The 22,041-nt window shown below is 50.0% G+C and overlaps 1 protein-coding gene across 3 annotated transcripts in view; it reads left to right on the top strand.

Moving 5' to 3' along the window:
* LOC108790539 (cAMP-dependent protein kinase catalytic subunit alpha) overlaps nucleotides 1-22,035 on the top strand; it is a 56,006-nt gene extending 33,971 nt beyond the window's left edge. For all 3 annotated transcript variants that reach the window (XM_018560823.1, XM_018560822.1, XM_018560824.1), the window contains 9 exons: nucleotides 6,233-6,294; nucleotides 8,601-8,729; nucleotides 10,144-10,242; nucleotides 12,200-12,282; nucleotides 12,366-12,492; nucleotides 14,183-14,278; nucleotides 16,483-16,605; nucleotides 18,446-18,610; nucleotides 21,668-22,035. In XM_018560823.1, the coding sequence (XP_018416325.1) occupies nucleotides 6,233-6,294; nucleotides 8,601-8,729; nucleotides 10,144-10,242; nucleotides 12,200-12,282; nucleotides 12,366-12,492; nucleotides 14,183-14,278; nucleotides 16,483-16,605; nucleotides 18,446-18,610; nucleotides 21,668-21,793 (1,010 nt within the window). In that variant the 3' untranslated portion in view covers nucleotides 21,794-22,035. The remainder of the gene's footprint in view (nucleotides 1-6,232; nucleotides 6,295-8,600; nucleotides 8,730-10,143; nucleotides 10,243-12,199; nucleotides 12,283-12,365; nucleotides 12,493-14,182; nucleotides 14,279-16,482; nucleotides 16,606-18,445; nucleotides 18,611-21,667) is intronic.
* Nucleotides 22,036-22,041: the final 6 nt, after the last annotated feature.

Raw genomic sequence — 22,041 nt, 5'->3', positions numbered from 1 at the left:
CGTCAACCATTTGCCGATCTCTACTGGGTAGGATGAACCCGGAAGCGCTCAGCTGTGATCACTTCCTGGTTCAGCGCTGTCAAATCCCAGATGCTCTGGTCATGGAGGAAGCTGATCAAGCACAGTCTGTACAGAGGTGACATTTGGGGTCTAATGGACCTCCTGTTTCATTTAAGAGAACCTGTCACCTGTGCTATCGCAAAGCTCCCGCCGCCATGTACTCGCACATAGGAGCACGTCGGGTGCACAGAACCATTGCGCCACACATATGCGATATCGATGCACACACCAGAGTGAGAGTAATAATTCGAGGGCCATTGTTCATTGTTACATCTAAATTGATGAGCTGTAAAAGCTTAAAGGAGAACTATGAGGTGAGTGCTTTTCACTCACCTCATAGTTCTAGCCGACCTGTGACAATGAGACTGTCACAGGTCGGCTCAGTAGATCGGGAGGTGAGCGAACAGATACCGGCGTTCGCTCACCTCTCGATCCGTGACAGGGGAGGAGCTGGATTCCCTCCTCCCCGCGGGTACAGCTGGCTCTGCCTTTAGATAGGCAGAGCCAGCTGTCAGTCACAGAGCTGGGCGGATCCTGGCACAATTGTCGGGATCCGCTTCAGCTGCGGCGTCTCAGTATACCGCGAGCTGTAGCTCCCTGTATACTGAGCCTAGGGTGACGGGAGGACGCTAGTTTGTGTCCTCCCGTTACCCTAAGGAGAACTATGGGGAAAAGCCCTGACCCCATAGTTCTCCTTTTTTAAGGCCTGGTTCACACCTGGGTGTTTTACAACGCGATCCCCCGCTGTGTCCTCCGGCGGATGCCGACTTCCGGGGTTTCCGTCCCTTGCGAGCAGCCGCGTCGCAGGGGGGTGGAGCCGGTGGGAAGTTTAAACCAACACTGACTGCAATCTTTACCGAAAAGATGGATTCCATTAACCGAAGCACAAATATTGCGCGGCATAAAACATTGCAGGTGCCGCCATTTTATATTCTACAAGATCTCCGCTTTTAGAAGATATGTTTTGGGGGGTTTAGGTAATCTTCAGGCCTAAAATTCTGCATTTTTACTATGGTTATACTGATACTAGTATCTGTGCCAATGGCGAGTATTTGGGCGAGTGCTCACCCGAACTCTCAATTACTTTCCCTGTACCGGAACTTCAGTGCCGTAGGGGAACATGGAGCAGGCAATCAGGAAGCCGGGTGGCGAGTAATGACCTGCCTCTTGGCTTCATGGTTGGTCAGGAAGCCGGCTCGATGCTGATTGGCTGGGCAGCCGGTTTCCTGGCCAATCACAGTCGAGCCGGCCAAACAACATGGAGCCGGCTTCCTGATTTCCCTGGCGGCCGGCTCCGTGCCAGCGGCAGCACTGGTATCGGTGCTCTGTATCGGCAAAATATCGGTACTCGATACCGTAAAACTGGCATCCTTACTGTCCTAGCGGAGAGGTGAGCAGTCACTGCCGCAGGACCAAGGATCACGTGAGTATATCTTCTTTTAGGGCCCGGTCACACCATCAAGAGTGCGTTCCAGTGCGTTTGGCCACTGGAACGCAACCCTGCTGGCTCACTTTGTTTTGGGACGGTGGGGGCTCAATGGCACCGCATTCACACCCCCCTTGCCTGCGGTGCAATCGCCGGCACCCGAACGCATGGCACATTTTGACATATCAAAAGGGGGGATGGGGGGAGCGCCAACAGTGAAAGATTTAGGCCTGGTTCCCACCTGGGCGTTTTGTAGCGCGTTCGAACGCTCTGCAAAACGCTCAAACACCGAAATCCCATTATTTCCTATGGGTACGGTTCACACCTGGGCGTATTACAGGCCGTATGAACGCGCTACAAAACGCCCTACGCCCAAAGAAGTACAGGAGCTTCTTTGGGGCGTTTTTGTCGCGCGTTTCCATTGGGATACAGCCAAGTAGCCCTCGGAAACGTGCGTTTGTTGCGCGTTTTTTAACCGCGAATCTCGGTAAAAACATGCGTCACGAAACACGCGACAAACGCGCCTATTCGATACGCCTAGGTGTGAACCCAGCCTTAGGCTTTACAATCTTAAAGGGCAATTCCACTTACCCAGGCGAAATGGAATTACCCCAACCCCTGCTGCTCTTACCGGTCAACGATCGCTCCTTCCCCCTCCGTGGCTGCTGGTGTAATATCCATACTCCATACTTGGGATTACAGCCCTGCAGTATGTATTGAGATTTTGAACTTATTGGCCAGCTTGGTACTCCCTCACTGCAAGGGTGGAGTGCTCTTCTTTTTTTTTGGTCTAGGGAGCTGAGATAAATCGGGATGCACCGATTCTAGTATCGGTATTGGTGCTGATATCAAGTATACTCGTACTCGCCCAAATGCTCCGATACCTTCCCCGATACCGGGACTTCTGGTCAGAGGAAGATTTCCTCTGACCAGTGCCTTAGGGGAACATAGAGCTGGCTTCCCGGCCAATCACAATCAAGACGGCCAAACATGGACCTGGCTTCCCGGGCAATCGGGAAGCTAGAAAATGGGTCATTACGCGCCGCCAGGCTTCCTGATTGCCCGCGAAGCTGGCTCCATGCCAGCGGAAGCACCAGTATCGGTACTCGTAACCGAAAAACCGGTATCTGTTTATCTTTAGGGATGCACAGAGTTGTACTCGCCCAAACCGCGACCCCCGGCTTGCTTGTAGACTGGTCCCTCCAGCCTTGCTCCCTCTCCGCTGCAGCGCTCTAAGGTCCATGAGTGATCACGTTCTATACAGGGACATCCCATCGATGGAGCAGAGGAGCCGGCTGGAGGGAATGGTGCAGGAACCAGCCGGGATCGCAGTTCGAGCGAGTATAACTTTTTATTTTGGCTCCCTATACAAAATAAACGCTTGCCCCTTGCGGTGTGGGGGGCGGCCCCTTGCGGTGTGGGGGGCGGCCCCTTGCGGTGTGGGGGACAGCCCCACTGCAAGGGTTTAGATTTCATTTGCCCAGAGGTCAACTTTAAAGGAGAACTATGAGATGAGTGATTTCCACTCACCTCATAGTTCTAGCCGACCTGTGACAATGAGACTGTCACAGGTCGGCTCAGTAGATCGGGAGGTGAGCGAACACATACCGGGGCGTTCGCTCACCTCTCGATCCTGTCACGGCTCTCTGCCGTGACAGGGGAGGGGCTGGATTCCCCTCTCCCCGCTCCGATCTGCCAGCGCTGACTGGCGGAACGGACGGGGGAGGGGGCGGGTACAGCTGGCTCTGCCTCTAGATAGGCAGAGCCAGCTGTCACTCACGCAGCTGGGCGCATCCCGACGTCTAAGTAGGGATCCGCTCTGGCTGCGGCGTCTCAGTATATAGGGAGCTGTAGCTCGCGGTATACTGAGCTTGGTGTAACGGGAGGACGCCAGTTTGTGTCCTCCCGTTACCCTAAGGAGAACTATGGGGAAAAACACTGACCCCCATAGTTCTCCTTTTAAAATGTTACTGTACGACGATGTGACTGTTTAACCAGCAGTGGGAGCCAGTGTCTATGGAGTGCACACAGCCCGGTTCCTCTGTTGGGGTCACTGGTCTGGCAGTGGAAGGATCTTGTGGTGAGGGTCATGCAAGGATCTAGGGGTCAGGGTCATACAAGGGACGGGAGAACCTACTAAGCTGACATGGAATCTGTGGGAACATCTGAGCTGAGGCAGTAGATCTGGTCCACCTACTCAGCACATACACCCCGTTTACTATGTTATTATCAGTATTATTATTATTTCTGTTGCACTGGTAGGACCGGTGGAAAGTTCCAGGGCTGTGGGTGTACGTCTGGTGACTTCCTTATCTGATACTGAAAGGCTGCGGAATACAGTCCAGGGGGGAGGATGAGTCTACAGTAGTCATTAGAAGCCATTGGCACCAGACTGCGGCTGTCCTGTCCTAACCCGCTCTGGAAGAACGACGCTGCACACTGGTTGTGTATAGGGAGCAGCAAACCTTTTTTTATTGTCTGCAGGTTTCAAAGAGGAAGTGAGCTCTGAAAGCGAGCAGAGGGCAAAGGTCTAGTCTTCAGTATTGTCTGTGGTCTCATGGCAGCTGATCCTTTCCCCATCACTGACTCACAATTCCTTGTGTTGGTGTAAAGGCGGCCATCTTGGTAGAGGCAGGGCTGTGCTTCCTCATGTCAGAGCAGCCTTCTCTAGCCTCCTGTAATGATCAAGAAGTGGAGGAAGCTCAGATCGCAGAATAAATGAGGCAGAAGCAGGGGTTTTCTTGCACTGCAGGTCTTCTGGTGCAGCTTCCTCTCTGGCAAAGGAGAACAGCGAGCAGCACAGTAGTCGCATCACCACCAAATCTCCTGAGACCAGCAGTGCCCTAGATCTTTCACTGCAGATATACACGATAAGGCTCAAGTTACCCTCACATACTATTATTATACAGGATTTATATAGCGCCAACAGTTTGCACAGCGCTTTACAACGTAAGGAAGACATTACAATCACAATACAATTCAAGACAAGATGGTAAGGAGGGCCCTGCCCCTGGGGGCTTACAATCTAAAAGGGAGGGGCCAGTAATACATGAGGAGGGAGCTGTGTGGGGATAAATTGTCTGAGAACGTGATGGTTCAGTGGTTAGGTTGAGGTGGGATCGGCTTCCCTGAAGAGATGAGTCTTTAGGGAACGCCCAAAGGCAGTCAAGGTGGGAGATAGACGGACAGGTTGGGGTAAAGAGTTCCCGAGGATGGAGGAGACTCTAGATGAAGTCCTGGAGGCGAGTATGGGAGGAGTTGACTATGCGCTACATGGCTATTCAGGAGACATTCCAGACAACAGGCAGGCTTTTAGGGTACGGATTGGGCATAATTAAAATCAAATTTGAGTTCCGGTCGACTTTAAAGGCATTTTCAGAAAGAGATTTCTCTCAGTGGAGTAGTGGTTAGCACTGGGGGGTCCCTGGTGCAAATCCCAGTCAGGACACCATCTGCATGGAGTTTGCATGTTCTCCCTGTGCTTGTGTTGTTTCCTCCCACACACCAATTTATCCCGGTCCGTGCCCTCGAGGAGCTTACAATCCTAAAGTCTCCATCTCAAAAGTATATGAGGCCGATTTTTAGACTGGAGCCAATTACCCTTCCAGAGTGTCTTTGGAGCGTGGAAGGAAACCGGAGTACCCGGAGGAAACCCACACAGCACAGGAAGGACATGCAAACTCCTTGCAGTGTCCTGACTGGTATTTGAACCGGGGACCCCCAGTGCTGCAAGGCAGAAGTGCTGAATTTCTCTAAAGAGACTGTTGCGTGTCATTACTTGATGGACTAATGTCTTTATTCAACCTCAAATACTATATACTATGTAACTATCAGTGGCTATGAGCGTGGTTGTAAGTCATTGCCAGGCAGGGATCTCTGTGTCTGATGCATGTGTGTGTCTCCCTCCAGTGGCAGCCAGCAGTAATGCACGAGACGGTGAGTGTTGTAAGAGGTAACAGTGACTGGTTTAGCTAACCTGTAACTGATAACGAGAGCCGTATGTGTGGCCCGTGAAGCCCGCGTGTCAGTCGGACTAGGGGTGTCCACGGCAAGGTTTCGCACAAGCCTGTAAGTTGTGGTTGTTGGGCAGCTTATTCATCAGGTTCATTTGTGTGTGCATCTATGGCCTCTACTGTCACGTCTGCGGCCCAGGGGGACACTTTTGGGGGTTCTCGTGACGGTCTGCCAGCACGCTGGCTGAATTTCTGAGGACGAGCAGCGGACAGCGACCGCTCGCACAACATCCGGAGAAGCTCCCCCGGTCTTCCGTACATTACATCTTGCCATCTTTTTCATGCAGAAGAATAGAATGCATAGATGAAATGGCAGATAAAACCGTTCTCATATACGTTTGGGTTGATTGGGATGCCTGTGTGGCGTTCAGATTGAACCTCTTCCCACCAGCCGTACACATGTATATGGTAGCATGGCGGCAGTCTTTAGCCGGCATCGCTGTTGTGCTGAGAGCGAGGTCACTTGGCATCTCCATCTCTGTGACCACACTGTCACTAATAGCTCCCGGTCACTGTTGACGATCAGGAGCTGGTGGGATGGGCTCCTGATCACATGATCTCAGGGATCACATGATCTGGACGCCCATCTAATGCCTTCAGCGTTCCACATTCTCAAAGTGTCAGCTTCCGCCGGTTGGACAGGGTTACATATTCCGTCTGGTTTTGGCTTGCATCATATTCTTCCTGTGGTATTTGATCCGGATACTTCATCTCTTCTCTTTTGTCTCTGCAGTGAAAGAATTCTTAGCCAAAGCAAAGGAGGACTTTTTGAAGAAATGGGAAAACCCAGCACAGGTAACACGTCTACAGCTGCGTAACCACACGTGTGAGATCACATGCAACATACACGGGGACCAGGATCATGATAAAATACAATGTTGTAATATGGTTCAGATCAGGGGTTGGCACTGCAGCTGTGCAGAAACAACAAATCCCATCATGCCTTTGCCTCTGGGAGTCATGCCTGTGGCTGTCAGTCTTGCAATGCCTCATGGGACTTGTGGTTTCACCACAGCTGGAGTGCCGAGGTTGCCTATCTGTGGTTCACATTGTCCGCTTGGCTTTGTATTGATAGAGACCCACACTGAAGTGTCACCTGTGTTATCATTCTCATGTTTTCAGCTTGGTAATACAGAAAGCATATTTTATAGGACCGTTTAGTTCCTAAAGGAGAATTATGAGGCGAGTTATTTTCACTGAGCCTCATAATCTGAGCCGACCTGTGACAATGAGACTGTCACAGGTCGGCTCAGTAGATCGGGAAGTGAGCGAACATATACCGGCGTTCGCTCACTTCTCGATCCTGTCACTGCAGAGAGAGGTGACTGTCACTCACGGCTCCCCGCAGGGATTCCCCCCCTCCCCGATCCGATCCTTCAGCGCTGACTGGCGGAACGGACGGGGGAGGGGGCAGGTACAGCCTCTAGATAGGCAGAGCCAGCTGTCACTCACGCAGCTGGGTGGATCCAGACATAACTGTCGTGATCCGTCCAGGCTGCGGCGTGTCAGTATACCGCGAGCTGCACCTCTCTATATACTGAGCTTTGGGTGGCCGGAGGACGCTAGTTTGTGTCCTCCCGTGACCCTTAGGAGAACTATGGGGAAAAACACTGACCCCATAGTTCTCCTTTAAAGGCAAACTCTGGACACAATAAACTTGTGTTAAGGCAGGTGAGGTCTCCGGTGCCTCGGAGGTCTTCATTCATGAGGAACGCTTTGTTCTACATCTGGCAGAACTTCTGATTTGTGTCCCGGAGTTGTCACCGCTTCCGCTGGGCCTTCAGACAACTCAGATGTAAGTGATGCAGGTCTGATAGTCCCCAGGGCTATAGTCGTGTCTCCGACCCGGGCTCTGTGTTATAAATGATCAGGAGGGGGCAGAGACATGACTAGCACTGGGGTATATAAGACCTGCGGCACTTGTATCCATCTTGTCTTGAATTGTATTGCGATTGTAATGTCTTCCTTGTATTGTAAAGCGCTGCGCAAACTGTTGGCGCTATATAAATCCTGTATAATAATGAATGTCAGAGACTTCATACACATTAGAGGAGGCTGTTAGAGACTGTAGACATACAACAGGTGTAGTCAGGGCCTTCCCTAAAATAAGGCAGTCTGAGGCTCTTGCCTCAGGCGGCATCACTTTGGGTCATATGGGAGGGGGTGGCAGTGTGCCCGCTGGCCCTTCTCCGGCCTGAGCGTCTCAGGTTGCTAAAGAGCTCTTGGTAACCTAAGACGCTCTGGCCAGCCTCCCGCCCAGCTCCTGGAAACCAGTGACGTCAGTGAGCAGGGCGGGACGGGTGTAACGTGCACCAAGTAATGTGCGACAACTACACACGCCCCTTCTGCCCCCCAGTAAGATACGCCCTCTTCCGCGGTCTCCGGCAGCATAAAGTCTAGGTACACCCCTGGGTGGCACACTCCGAGACTGACCACATGCTACATGAGACTATTAGAGATCATCGTCATTACAACTTCTAGGCTGCTAGGGTCTGCCAAGGGCCACACAGCATGTGCAAAAGGGCCTTAGGTTGGGTACGAGGGCCTTGGTGCCTGACTTGTACCCTGAGGGCCTACATATGGTCCTTTCCCAGTTATCATGCAGCCCTCAGGCAAAAGTGAGTTCTCTTTTTATGGATCAGCTCTGTGATGGATCTTGGCAAGAAGAAAATATCATATTTGGTCATGTTAAGTGCGCAGTAGGGAATCATTCCTTTGTAAAGGGACCATAATGGCCGTGATATCTAGCTGTCATGTAGAAGGTGCCCGGCCTCCTGCAGCATGCCCTCGCTCTCCAACCCATCCCTGTAGTATGCTGCGGTCAGGACTCGGCTGAAATTGAAGCAATGTACGGCGGCCTTTACTCTGATTTCACTGCACAATGTGAGCGTACGTGTATTTGGAGCAGGCCAAGGTGGCTTCTGATTGGTTGCGTCAGATGCAGCACTTGGAGCTTTAGGGTTTTATTGCGTAATGTGAAATGTGTAGGCTCTCAATGTACTGTACAGGCTCCCACGGTACCTTACAACACAGCCAGCATTTCCCACACCCTCAGTTTGCAGTCTTAGTCACCCTTGTCTGTTCTTCTTCTTCTTCTTTAGAACACGGCTCATTTGGACCAGTTTGAACGCATTAAGACTCTGGGCACCGGCTCGTTTGGACGAGTGATGCTCGTCAGACATAAGGAGAATGGGAATCACTATGCGATGAAGATCCTGGACAAGCAGAAGGTACGGTCATTTACATTCATGTGATATCGTGTATTTGAAGGGAATGTGTAGTGTTTGTGCGTTTATTATATACTGGGCCTCTCTTTTTCCTCTGCCAACATCCCCCCCCCCCCCACCCCGAGAGTATATCTCTAGAGGACGCCGAGGGTCTGCCCACAACCCAACGCTCCGGGTTGTGGGCAGACCCTCGGTGTCCTCTAGGGCTATGCCGATACCGAGTATTTCAGCTCGTACTCGCCCAAATGCTCCGATACTTACCCCCGATACCAGAACTTCCGGTCAGAGGAACGTGGCAATACGGGAACACGGAGCCGGCTTCCCGGGCAAACTGGAAGCCGGCCGGAGGCTAACGACTCACCGCCTGGCTTCCTGATTGGCAGGGAAGCCGGCTTCCCGGCCAATCGGCACGAGGCCAGCTTCCTTGCCAATCGTCATCAAGCCGGCCAAACAGCATGGAGTCGGCTTCCTGGGCGATGAAGAAACCGGGCGGCAGGTAATGACTAGCCGCCCAGTTCCCTGATTGCATGGGAAGCTTGCTCCTTGCTAGCTGAAGTACCGGTATCCGTACTCGGTGAGATTAACATCGGTACTCGTACCCGATACCGAAAAACTGCTATCAGTGCATCCCTAGCGTCCTCACTTGCAATGCAGAACTGCTGGTCCTGTATTGTACATGATGAGGTCAGAGCGTGACAGGCACACGGGGTGCTGAAGAGGAGCGGCTTTGGAGGATTGATCGCAGCGTGAGGAGGGAGAAGGTAAGTAAAGATGCTTTTTAATAGTACCCTAGACAAAAGATGAGCATTTAACCCTTTGCTTTTTCTGGGGGCCCCCCGGTGCCGGGGGTGTGTCAATTTCCCCGGAGTTCAGTTTGAAAGTTCACTCACAGATCTAGAATACGGAGCAGTGACGGCTCCCCTTCTGTTGTGCTAGTTAGCTATACCCGTAGTTCTCTGGGGATCCTTTGTAGTGCAGTGACAGATCTCATACACGATCATATACTTGGGTTATATGAAGCAGTTTTTTATTGTGTTCAACTTCTTCTTCTACAAAAGTTCCTCCAAGAACCGGATTCGATAATTCATCCCTCCAGCTCTTCTTTGAATGACATTGACTGTTAAAGTTTCCCGTAGTGGTGAGATGACAGTCTCTGATCGGTCTCTGTTGATTACTGGTCTCGTGTCTGTGGGTAAGGCAAAGCTAAAAAAAAAACAAACACTTTCTGGGGATTGGTTAGTAAAGCTCTCCTGCTCCTCCTGGGATGGGCCCTGCACGATTCAGTTCCTCCCCTTCATAGGAATAAAGACACACCCCCCCTAGTATAACCAGGTTTTTGTACAATTGTGCTGGCATGTCTTACCTTCCTCTTCAATCTGTGGGCACCCCCAAATATGACCCTCTGCTTGGTCTCCAGGTGGTGAAATTGAAGCAGATCGAGCACACGCTGAATGAGAAGCGGATCCTACAGGCTGTTAATTTCCCTTTTCTTGTTCGCTTGGACTATTCATTCAAGGTAACGAATGTGCTGAATGTATGTATGTTCATCTCTTCTGCCATTTCCCTCAAATCTGTTTGTTTTGTATCATTTTATTTACATGACTTTGTTTCTCCTGCAGTATCTCTCTATATTATTACCTCCATTCCTCACCACCTCCTGTGTCTAGTCCAGCACAATGTTATCACCACTCTGCTGTATGTGTCCAGTCCCTATATAGTCCTAGTCCTCACTGCCTACAAATAGTGATCACTGGGCTGCTGTGTGTGTCCTTGTCTCTATACCGGCCTTTCTCAACCACGGATGCCATGGTGCCCTGAGGTGCCTTTTGGCTTCCTCAAGGGTGCCTCAAAATTTTGTAAATGAGGACGGTGATGTGGGCTTCCGATGTGAAGGGAGAAATCCGATATGAAAGTGGGGCTCCTGATGTGTAGGGGGAACCATGATATGAAAGTGGGGCTCCTGATGTGAAGGGGGAACTGTGACGGACCTCCGTACTCAGGATGAGTATGTCCACCGCTGTCTTCTTCCTTGCTGAGGAGATATTGGAACCTGAAGATCCTTAGCTCCCAGTTTCCCCAGTCACTAGCCAAGGCTTGAGTGTAGGGTAAACAAACTCTGCTTTATTGAGAAACTGCACAAACTTTTATACAGAAAGTGATGAAATCAGAATATAATCCCATCACATCCCCCCTCCCCTCCCAGACCATCGGTCTGCTCAACACCACAGGTGTCCACCTGCTAACGAGCTCCAGACGGCCATAGCAGGAGCCTGGCCAGAATGTCATTGTTCTGAGCTCCCTCAGAGTACAATGGGAGATAACGAGGGATGGTGCTGATGGTCTTTCCATAACCAGGTCACACAGCATAACGCACTCAAACATAACCCAACCCCAATACACATTTAACTTATAAACTGATCACCATGTCGTCACAGGAACCATGATCTGAAAGTGGGGCTCCCGATGTGTCGGGGGAACCATGATCTGAAAGTGGGTCTCTTGATGTGAAGGGGGAACCATGATATGAAAGTGGGGCTCCCGATGTGTCGGGGGAACCATGGTATGAAAGTGGGGCTCCTGATGTGAAGGGGGAACAATGATATGAAAGTGGGGCTCCCGATGTGTAGGGGGAACCATGATATGAATGTGGGGTTCCTCATGTGTAAGTGGAACCATGATATGAAAGTGGGGTTCCTCATGTGTAAGTGGAACCATGGTATGAAAGTGGGGCTCCTGATGTGTAGGGGGAACCATGATATGAAAGTGGGGCTCCTGATGTGAAGGGGGAACCATGATATGAAAGTGGGGCTCCCGATGTGTCGGGGGAACCATGATATGAAAGTGGGGCTCCCGATGTGTCGGGGGAACCATGATATGAAAGTGGGGCTCCCGATGTGTAGGGGGAACTGTGATCTGAAAGTGGGGCTCCTGATATAATGGGGGGGACTCTGATATGAAGCTTGTAATGTGAAGGGGGGGCTCTGATCTGAAAGAGAGGGACTTTAATGTACCCCCTTCAAATCCATTAAATTTTAGACTGGGGTGCCTGAAGTTTTTGCCTAGTTTTAAAGGGTGCCGTGACTGAAGAAAGGTTGAGAAATGCTGATCTGTCTATACTATCATAGTCCTCCCCAGTCTTCCTCAGTACCTCCTCGCCTCTCTGCCAGTGCACAGTATGTCCTCCCTCTATACCAGAGGTGGGTAACTGCGGCCCCCCAGCTCTTCTTTCATTACAATCCCAACATCATCTGGGAGCTATACCTGTAACTGTCAGTCTTGCAATGCCTCATGGGACTTCTAGTTCCACAACAGCTGGAGGGCCGGAGTCGCTGCCCCGGCTTTATACTATCACTGCGTTACAGTCTGCCTCACTACATCCTACCTCTGACTCCATCATCATCATCATGTCTAGCCTAGTCCACAGTCTCCTGCCTCTCTGATATCTCCGGCCTCCCCATCGTCTTGTTTTCCAGGACAACACTAACCTGTACATGGTTATGGAATATGTAGCAGGGGGCGAGATGTTTTCTCACTTGCGCCGGATCGGACGCTTCAGGTATTGTTGCGTTGTTGATATTCAGAAGATGGAGGGTGTATTGTTGTCCATGTGTCGGTGACATCTTTTCTTTCCCTGCACAGTGAACCTCACGCCCGATTCTATGCATCTCAGATTGTATTAACCTTCGAGTACCTGCACTCCTTGGATCTAATCTATAGAGACCTGAAGCCAGAAAACCTGCTCATAGACCAGCAAGGTTACATACAGGTATTGTTCAGCCACGCGCCGATTACATGTACCCGCTGCATTGTATGTTCCACCAATGTATCTCCTATAGGGGGGCCTCTATTCTACTTGTACATGAGTCCAGCATCTGAGTATAAAATGATCAAAGTTCCTCAGCGAGCAGAATCCAGGGTTCCATGTTATCACTCCCAAGCGGAGTATTTTACCTTTGTTTAGTGGCAGAGACACAGAACTGCTCATATTATCTTCCAAGGGATGCAGTGGGTGGATTCCAAGGCTGCTGAAAGTAAAAAGGGCCCATTGCAGGGCAATTCATTGTGTACACTTTCATTTGCCTCCTGTGATGTTCAATACAAAATGTCACTTTTGTATTGTCAAGGGGTAGGCAATCTTGGACCTCCCAGCTGTGGTGAAAATACAGATCCCATCATGCCTCTGGGAGTTGTGCCTTTTGGCTGTCAATCTTGCAATGCCTCATGGGACTTGTAGTTCCACAACAGCTGGAGTGCTGAGGTTGCCTACCTCTGGTGTAAGCTGACAGAAGCTGGAATTCTCCTTTTAAGTTAATATTAAACTCTCGATCACCAAATAATGTCTCCACGTATGTTAATTTGCCATGCACATAAATGCCATTCATTCCTATTAAAGCCGATTGTACGAGTGTTTATTACCTTTTTTTTTAATTGGTTGGGCGGCGTGCCGGTGGACAGAGAGGTTGGCGAGGCGTGCTGGTGGACAGAGGGGTTGGCTGCGTGCCGGTGGACAGAGGGGTTGGCTGCGTGCCGGTGGACAGAGGGGTTGGCTGCGTGCCGGTGGACAGAGGGGTTGGCTGCGTGCCGGTGGACAGAGGGGTTGGCTGCGTGCCGGTGGACAGAGGGGTTGGCTGCGTGCCGGTGGACAGAGGGGTTGGCTGCGTGCCGGCAAATATAAAAACTGCTCTTCATTCCGGATATTTCCATGGAGCCAATTCTAGTGCTGTATTTGGGAAGCGTTGGGCTAAGGGTGCCCACACACCTTAAGATAATCGGGGGAAATCCCGCGATCCTACGATTATCGTAAGGTGTGTGGAAGCCGTGCAACCTCTACTACTGTAAGGTCGCACGACTTTTATCTTGGCAACATGTTCGAATACCCGCCGAGCATCGTACGATGTTCGGCGGGTGTGTTGCATGTTTACAAGATAAAAGCCGGACGGGCCGGTGTGCGCAAGCGCACACTGCCCGTTTGGCATTGCGGTCATCGGAAGCCCGCCCCTTGGGGGCGCGGCTTGCGATCATCGCAAGTACAATCTGCCTGTCCAAGATGGGCAGATCGTACTTTTTTTTTTAATTGCCTTACAACCATCGCAAGACAAAAGTCTTGCGATGGTTGTAAGGTGTGTGCCCAGCATAAGGCAAAGCTGAGGTCTGATGGGTGTTGTGTCGACATGGTGCCTGTAGATGGTGCTGTTGTCTGCTAAAGGTCTGTTTACATTACTGCCAGCAGCTCACACTGCCATCTACAGGTTAGATACAGTAATTACAGTTTTGCAATTTCCCGGCTGTCCTATGCATATGAGGGGCTGATTTAAGCAGCTATGTTGAAGAGGAAAGGGAGGCATCTCAACACCTGCTGTAGCGGACATCTGCCCATCTGCAGCCAGCGTTGGTTGTCGAAGAAATACATGTCAGATCTCAGCTGACTACTTACCATTTGTGTTCCTTTCTTCTAGGTGACAGATTTTGGTTTTGCCAAGAGAGTCAAGGGAAGAACTTGGACTCTGTGTGGGACCCCGGAGTACCTGGCTCCTGAAATCATTCTCAGCAAGGTGAGATTATTATATATAATATAACAGAGGTCTTCTGTGTGATTTCTCTGTGCACAGACTTTGTGCCTGCATGGCGGCAGTAATTGTGGCTGCGCCATGCATGGGACCTGTGCAGTTCTACTCCGTAATGATAAACGGCATATGGGGAATTATTTCCACAAGAAATCTCCATAACGGGAAAGGGCGCATGCAGAATACATACCAGGAATCTGTGTTTACGTAACACTGTTTTGCGAGTTAACAACCTGCAACAGCAGATCTACTGGGAATGTACATTGATCAGCCACAACATGGAGACCACTGAGAGGTGACGTGAATAACATTGATTATCTGGTTACAATGGCACCTAGAAGTTGGGGGGATGCACTACGGGAAGAAGACAAGCCGGCGGAGGCAGTGTGATGCATTGGCCAATGTTCTGCTTGGAAACCTCGGGTCCTGACATACATGTGGATGTGACACGTACCACCGACCTAAACATTGTTGCTGACCAAGTACACCCCTTCATGGAAATGGTATTCCCTGATAGCAGTGGCCTCTTTCAGCAGGATAATGCGCCCTGCCACACTGCAAAAATGGTTTGGGGAACACAACAATGAGTTTGAGGTAATGACTTGGCCTCCAAATTCTCCAGATCTCCATCCAATCGATCATCTGTGGGATGTGCTGGAAAAATAAGTCTGATCCATGGAGGCCGATCACCTCACAACTTACAGGACGTCAGACTTACTAACACTGACGGCTTGGTGCCAGATACCACAGCACACCTTCAGAGGTCTAGTGGAGTCCATGCCTGAGGGGTCAGGAAAAGGGAGACCTGCTCATTATTAAGAGGGTGGTCATAATGTTATGGTTGATCAGTGTATATGCTTCTGTCATTGCTCTCCTGCAGGAGCACATGTGTGCACTCCCATGGGCACATGTGCTATGGAAGTTGTGGAGGAGGTCATGTTTTAAACTAGTTTGTGGTGTTTGCAGGTCTCATTAGGATGGATGTTTTTTTTATTTGATGATCTGGATCTAGTGTTGATGGACGTTGAAGGATTGTAATTCAATGTCAGACTCGTGTCTCTCATCCTACACACACAATATTGGCAGATGAGTCTGAAGCTCATTTACCCAGCAGGGAACCCATACAAATCTGGGGAACATGTAAAATTAGGCTGTATAGGTCGGCTTTTCTCAAGGAGGAATCCTTGAAATCACTTTCAGGTCTCGGGGAACCTCTGCTAATAAAATATCTTCAGAAATAATAATGACATTTATAAATGATATAACAGTGATAATGGTCAGAAAAGCAAACAGAGAAAATTGTAGTGTTCCCCCATATTGGTGGCCAGTATAGTCCTCCCTGTCATTGGAGAAAGGCTCCAATACATTGGCGGTCATTGGGAGGAGCGCCCCATTACATTGGCGGTCATTGGGTGGAGGGCTCCATTACATTGGCGGTCATTGGGTGGAGGGCTCCATTACATTGGCGGTCATTGGGAGGAGGGCTCCATTACATTGGTGGTCATTGGAGAAACACTCCATTTAATGATGGTCATTGGGAGGAGGGCTCCATTACATTTGCGGTCTTTGTGAGGAGGGTTCGAGTTAATGATGGTCATTGGGAGGAGGGCTCCATTTAATGATGGTCATTCGGAGGAAGGCTCCATTACATTGGTGGTCATTGGGAGGAGGGCTCCATTACTTTGGGGGTCATTGGGTGGCGGGCTCCATTACATTGGGGGTCATTGGGAGGCGGGCTCCATTACTTTGGGGGTCATTGGGTGGCGGACTCCATTACATTGGGGTTCATTGGGTGGCGGGCTCCATTACATTGGGGGTTATTGGGAGTAGGGCTCCATTACATTGGCGCTCATTGGGAGGAGGGCCCCCATTATTTTGGCGCTCATTGGGAGGAGGACCCCCATTACATTGGCGCTCATTGGGAGGAGGGCCCCTTCACACTGGTGCTCAGTTGGAAGAATTCCCCTTACGGGTGGCTAACAAGCTGATTCTAGTCAGTATTTGCTGATCTGAGAGGCAGAAATTGTTTATTGTTCATGGGCCCCCCAGCAGCCTCTGCAGGAACTCTGGGTTCCACAATAGCCTGGTTGAGGAAGGTTGGTATAGGCCGGTAATGAGGATCGAGCTCAGGATTCCAGCTTTGCAATGCTCCTGCTTTTATAACGGCACGCTTTCTCTCTTCTGTTTCCTAGGGGTACAATAAAGCCGTGGACTGGTGGGCGCTCGGTGTCTTGATTTATGAGATGGCTGCAGGTTACCCTCCATTCTTTGCAGATCAGCCGATTCAGATCTATGAAAAGATTGTATCTGGGAAGGTACGTGACTCATGTTGGGTTTTCTTGACCTCCAGGCAGACAGCGAAATAGATAAAATACACGTATGGGAGATGTTTTCCCTGTCAAAGGATTTGTATCTCTGTCTTTCCAGTTCTGAGCTTTAACCAGCTCTGCCACATAATACAGCCAGGTACATGACGCAGATTACAGTTACAGAATATCCAAACTGAACCAAATATGTAATATATTGCAGCTTTCCAGTCCTTGGATCAGGGGTAGCCAAAATCCGGCCCTCCAGCTGTGGCGAAACTACAAATCCCATGAAGCATCTCTCTCCGGGAGTCATGTCTGTGGCTGTGAGAATCTTGCCATGCCTCATGGGATTTGTAGTTCCACCACAGCTGGAGGGCTGGAGTTTGGCTACCCCTGCTCTAGATGGTGTAACTGCTTTAGCTTCAGGTTAAGTACATTAACTGACTGCACCATGATAGAGCAGCAGCAGAACGAGGAGGTCATCCCTCTGCTCACTCTGTCCTATTACCCTATCATGGTTCTTGGCAATACAGTTGCATGCAGCACAGCTGATTGGCTTCCAGTTTTAGCACCAGTGCGTTTGCAGGTATATGTGTATTACGCACAGAATATTTGGGTAACCCATTCATTTCAATGGACCGCCCGGGCTGCAACAAGTGCACCAAAGAGGTGCATGAAACAGGCCACTCCAGAACACATGGGGGAAACTTACTAAAGAATCTGAAGCAGCTGCGCATGGTCACCAATCTGCTTCTATATTCCCCTCATGGTTTTTTTATAATGTGCGTTGGCACACTACAACACACTTTCTTTGACAGGAGCGCATGGGGTGCCTTAAGTTTAAATGGCACTGCGCCTGCATTCCTTCAGTGCACAGGTGTAAACAGGAAGTGCTGCAGTTTAGGGGATCACAAGAGACTGATACCAGGTCACATTCAGGTACTTGCACTGGTTGCATTTAAAAGAGAACTATGGGGTCAGTGTTTTTCCCCATAGTTCTCCTTAGGGTAACGGGAGGACACAAACTAGCGTCCTCCCATCACCCTAGGCTCAGTATATAGGGAGCTACAGCTCGCGGTATACTGAGACGCCGGAGCGGATCCCGACATGTCGAGATCCGCCCAGCTGCGTGAGTGACAGCTGGGTCTGCCTCTAGATAGGCGCCCCCTCCCCCGTCCGTTCCGCCAGTCAGCACTGGGGGAGGGGGGAATCCAGCCCCTGTCACGGCAGAGAGGCGTGACAGGATCGAGAGGTGAGCGAACGCCGGTATGTGTTCGCTCACCTCCCGATCTACTGAGCCGACCTGTGACAGTCTCATTGCCACAGGTCGGCTAGAACTATGATGTGAGGGAAAAGCACTTACCTCATAGTTCTCCTTTTAAAAAAAATTTAATGATTCCTTAGTGGATAACACGAAATCACCTGCACTCCATACAGGGTACAGACATTGGATGAAAGGTTGGTGCTTGAAGTGACAACACGGATGGCGCCATGTCAGATACAGTAAATAATAGAAGTCACCAGCACTCGATGTGTGCAAGAGATAAAGCACTTTTTATTAAATTGTCACATGCGTAATGCAGCCAACGTTTCAAGGTCACTGTGTCGTCCAGAAGAAGGGACCCTGCGTGGCCCCGAAACGTTGGCTGTATGACGCATGTGACAATTTAATAAAAAGTGCTTATACTTCTTGCACACATAATCGAGTGCTGGGGACTTGTATTATGGAATGATTCATTAGTGAACGTGCAGCTGCGTTCATTTCTAGATCTGCCTGGAGTTCAGCTTAAATCGTATCTACTCCAATGTGTCCCGCGTTTCCCTTACCGCACTCTTACTTCCGCAGGTACGCTTCCCTTCCCACTTCAGCTCTGACCTGAAGGATCTCCTCAGAAACCTTTTGCAGGTTGACCTTACCAAACGATTTGGGAATCTGAAGAATGGGGTGAACGACATCAAGGGCCATAAATGGTTCAGCACCACGGACTGGATTGCAGTCTATCAAAAGAAGGTACGTGGCAACAGACAGTGAAATTCGGAGAACTTGGAGTATGAAGTGGAAAGCTAAAGGATGAGTTTGTTTAAAAAGGTTTCCTGTAACTGGCCTCTAGCTACACTATATTGCCAGAAGTATTGGGACGCCTTTACACGCACATGAACTTTAATGGCATCCCAGGCTCAGTCCATAGGGTTCAGTATTGGGTTGGCTCCGCCCCTTTGCTGCTATAACAGCTTCAACTCTTCTGGGAAGGCGTCCACAAGGTTTAGGAGTGTGTCTATGGGAATGTTGGACCATTTGTGAGGTCAGGTACTGATGTTGGGGGAGGGGCTCGCAGTCTCCGCTCTAATTCATCCCAAAGGTGTTCTATGGGGTTGAGGTCAGGACTCTGTGCGGCCAGTCAAGTTCCTCCACCCCAAACTCCCCCATCCGTGTCTTTATGGACCTTGCTTTGTGCACTGGTGCGCAGTCATGTTGGAACAGGAAGGGGCCGTCCCTAAACTCTTCCCACAAAGTTGGGAGCATGAAATTGTCCAAAATGTCTTGGTGTGCTGATGCCTTAAGAGTTCCCTTCACTGGAACTAAGGGGCCAAGCCCAACCCCTGAAAAACAACCCCACACCATAATCCCCCCTCCACCAAACTTTACACTTGGCACAATGCAGTCAGGCAAGTACCGTTCTCCTGGCAACCGCCAAACCCAGACACGTCCATCGGATTGCCAGACAGAGAAGCGTGATTGGTCACTCCAGAGAACACGTCTCCACTTCTCTAGAGTCCAGTGGCGGCGTGCTTTACACCACGGCATCCCACGCTTTGCATTGCACTTGGTGATGTAAGGCTTGGATGCAGCTGCTCGGCCATGGAAACCCATTCCATGAAGCTCTCTACGCACTGTTGTTGTGCCAATCTGAAGGCCACACCAAGTTTGGAGGTCTGTAGCTATTGACTCTGCAGACAGTTGGCGACTTCTATGTGCTGACCCCGCTCTGTCATTTTACGTGGCCTACCACTTCCTGGCTGAGTTGCTGTTGCTTCCACTTTGTTATAACAGTAACAGGTGACCGCGGAATATTTAGTAGCAAGGAAATTTCATGGAACGCCTGCATTCAATGATTTGGAGGGGCGTCCCAATACTTTTGGCAATATAGTGTATGTTTTCCCTGTTACTAGCTGGGCCCTGTTCACAAGAACTTACACTCTATTATACCAAGTGAGAGAATTGTCATACCTGAAAACAGGTGTAAGGGATCTTTGACATTTGCCTCTTTGGTACACGTGTATGTAATATATTATATGACCAAAAGTTTGGACATCCCATTACAAAACCATGGACATTAATATGGAGTTGGCCTTCCTTGGCCGCTGTAGGTGCCTCCACTCTCCTGGGAAGGCTTTCCAAAAGCGGGACTGTGGGACTTTGTGGCCTTTCAGCCAAAAGAGCATTTGTGAGGTTGGCTAGTCATTTTGGGCAAGAAGACCTGGTCCGCAATTGATATTAAGGTTGACCACAAAGTTGTTTAGTAGGGTTGAGGTCATGACACTTGAGTTCCTCCACGCCAATCTCCTAAAACCATGTCTTTATGGAGCTGGCTTTGTATACAGGGGACAGTCATGGTGGAACAAAAAACGGCCTTCACCAAACTGGTACCACAAGGTTAAAAGCTCTCCATTGTTTAGAATGTCTCTGTATGTTTTAACATTTAACAGCACCCTTCAGTGAAAACCCCCTAACTCAATCGTTTTGGAGGCATTTCCTCATACAAATGGCCATATAGTAGGTGTGATGGTCAGGTGTCCACAAACGTTGGCCTTAGACTGTAGTATATTTTCCGTATTGGAAAATTGCTGATTCTGTGCAATCATCATTCATGATGCAGTTAAGGACAGTTCTGATAACTGCACCATGGGCTCCGTTGTCAAAGGATAACTCGTACCTGTGTCTAGAAGGCACATAAATGCTGCTGGGTAAGCTGAAGTGGATGACGAATACACATCGACCATCTTCCAGTGCACTGTCAGTAACACCAGCAACTAGTGTCATAGAGTTGCGCTGCTCGCCCATCGACTAGCCCCTTCCTGCCCCCTGCTCCATTCATAGAGCCCATGTTATTGTTATTCCACAATACATGGGGGGAATCTATCAAAACTGGAGCAGATGTGCTTCGCTCTTCAGTTCAGTTAAGATTTGAAAATGAGAGGGAGAAGCTGATTGGTTGGCATGCACATCTGTTCCAGTTTTTGTCGGCTCCAGTTTTCCCCCCATTGTGCACTGTGTATGGAGGAGGAGCGGATGCATGACATTATCTGCCCTGCCTGTTCACAGAGCACATTCCATTGTGGAATATTAGTACAAGCTCTGAATAGAGCAAGGGGGTCGGAAGGGGCGGTTGAGCAAGGGGGTCGGAAGGGGCGGTTGAGCAAGGTGGTCGGAAGGGGCGGTTGAGCTGCGAGCAGGGTGTGGGAAGGGACTGGCGAGCAGGGTGTGGGGAGGGACTGGGGAGCAGGGTGTGGGAAGGGACTTGCGAGCAGGGTGTGGGAAGGGACGGGCGAGCAGGGGGTGGGAAGGGACGGGCGAGCAGGGGGTGGGAAGGGACAGGGGAGCAGTGCAATGGTTAAACAATTCCGGTGCTTGCTGGGCGAGCTGCGCTGTATCTGGAGGGAGGAGGGCTTTGTTATGAAGCGGCAGCCTGGAGGAGCCTCCATCGCAAGTATCCAATGTCCTACAAAATCCTACAAAGCCAAACTTCAGCTTTAAACTAACATTGCTCACTGGGGCAAATTTGTGTAAGGGCAGGTTCACACCAATGTTCCGGCCAGATCTGGTCTAGATAATGGTGTGAACCTGCCCGCAGTTCCAGTGCATTCCAGACCAGACAAAATAAGACACGCAGTGTTTTTCTGGAACGGACTGCGCTGTGTGAACAGAGGCCAGAAATAGCATAGGGATACATTAGGATACATTTTGGGTCCAGAAACAATCTGGTAATGTGGAGTGAATGGGCCCTAAAAGTTTTTCCATGTTTTTAGTCTTTTTGTCATTTTTTAACACATTTTGTCTGCGTCTTAGGTGGAGGCGCCTTTCATACCCAAATGCAAAGGGCCAGGCGACACAAGTAATTTTGATGACTACGAAGAGGAAGAGATCAGAATCTCCATTACAGATAAATGCTCCAAAGAATTCTCCGAGTTCTGAAGAGCACGCTGGTAGCAGGAGCCATTACTCAAGACTTCCCGTGATCAAGTGAAGGCCGATGGAGAGAACGCCACTGACCGGCACACAAACTTCTCCTTCCCTTTTCACGCTCCCCACCTCTCTAGCTTTTTATTAGTGGTGCAGATTCAACTCGGAGGCCATCTTCTTTTATCCTGGATCTGGTGGTGCTGGTTTCGATTGGTCCTGGAAATAAACTCCATTCTCTGTCATCTGCCCCACCACATACC

Source organism: Nanorana parkeri, unplaced genomic scaffold (assembly GCF_000935625.1).
Source record: "Nanorana parkeri isolate BGI_ZX_2015 unplaced genomic scaffold, ASM93562v1 scaffold479, whole genome shotgun sequence".
In the NCBI taxonomy this organism is placed as follows: domain Eukaryota; kingdom Metazoa; phylum Chordata; class Amphibia; order Anura; family Dicroglossidae; genus Nanorana; species Nanorana parkeri.
The sequence above is the reverse complement of the archived record's forward strand: the minus strand, read 5'-3'. Positions and strand labels throughout refer to the sequence as shown.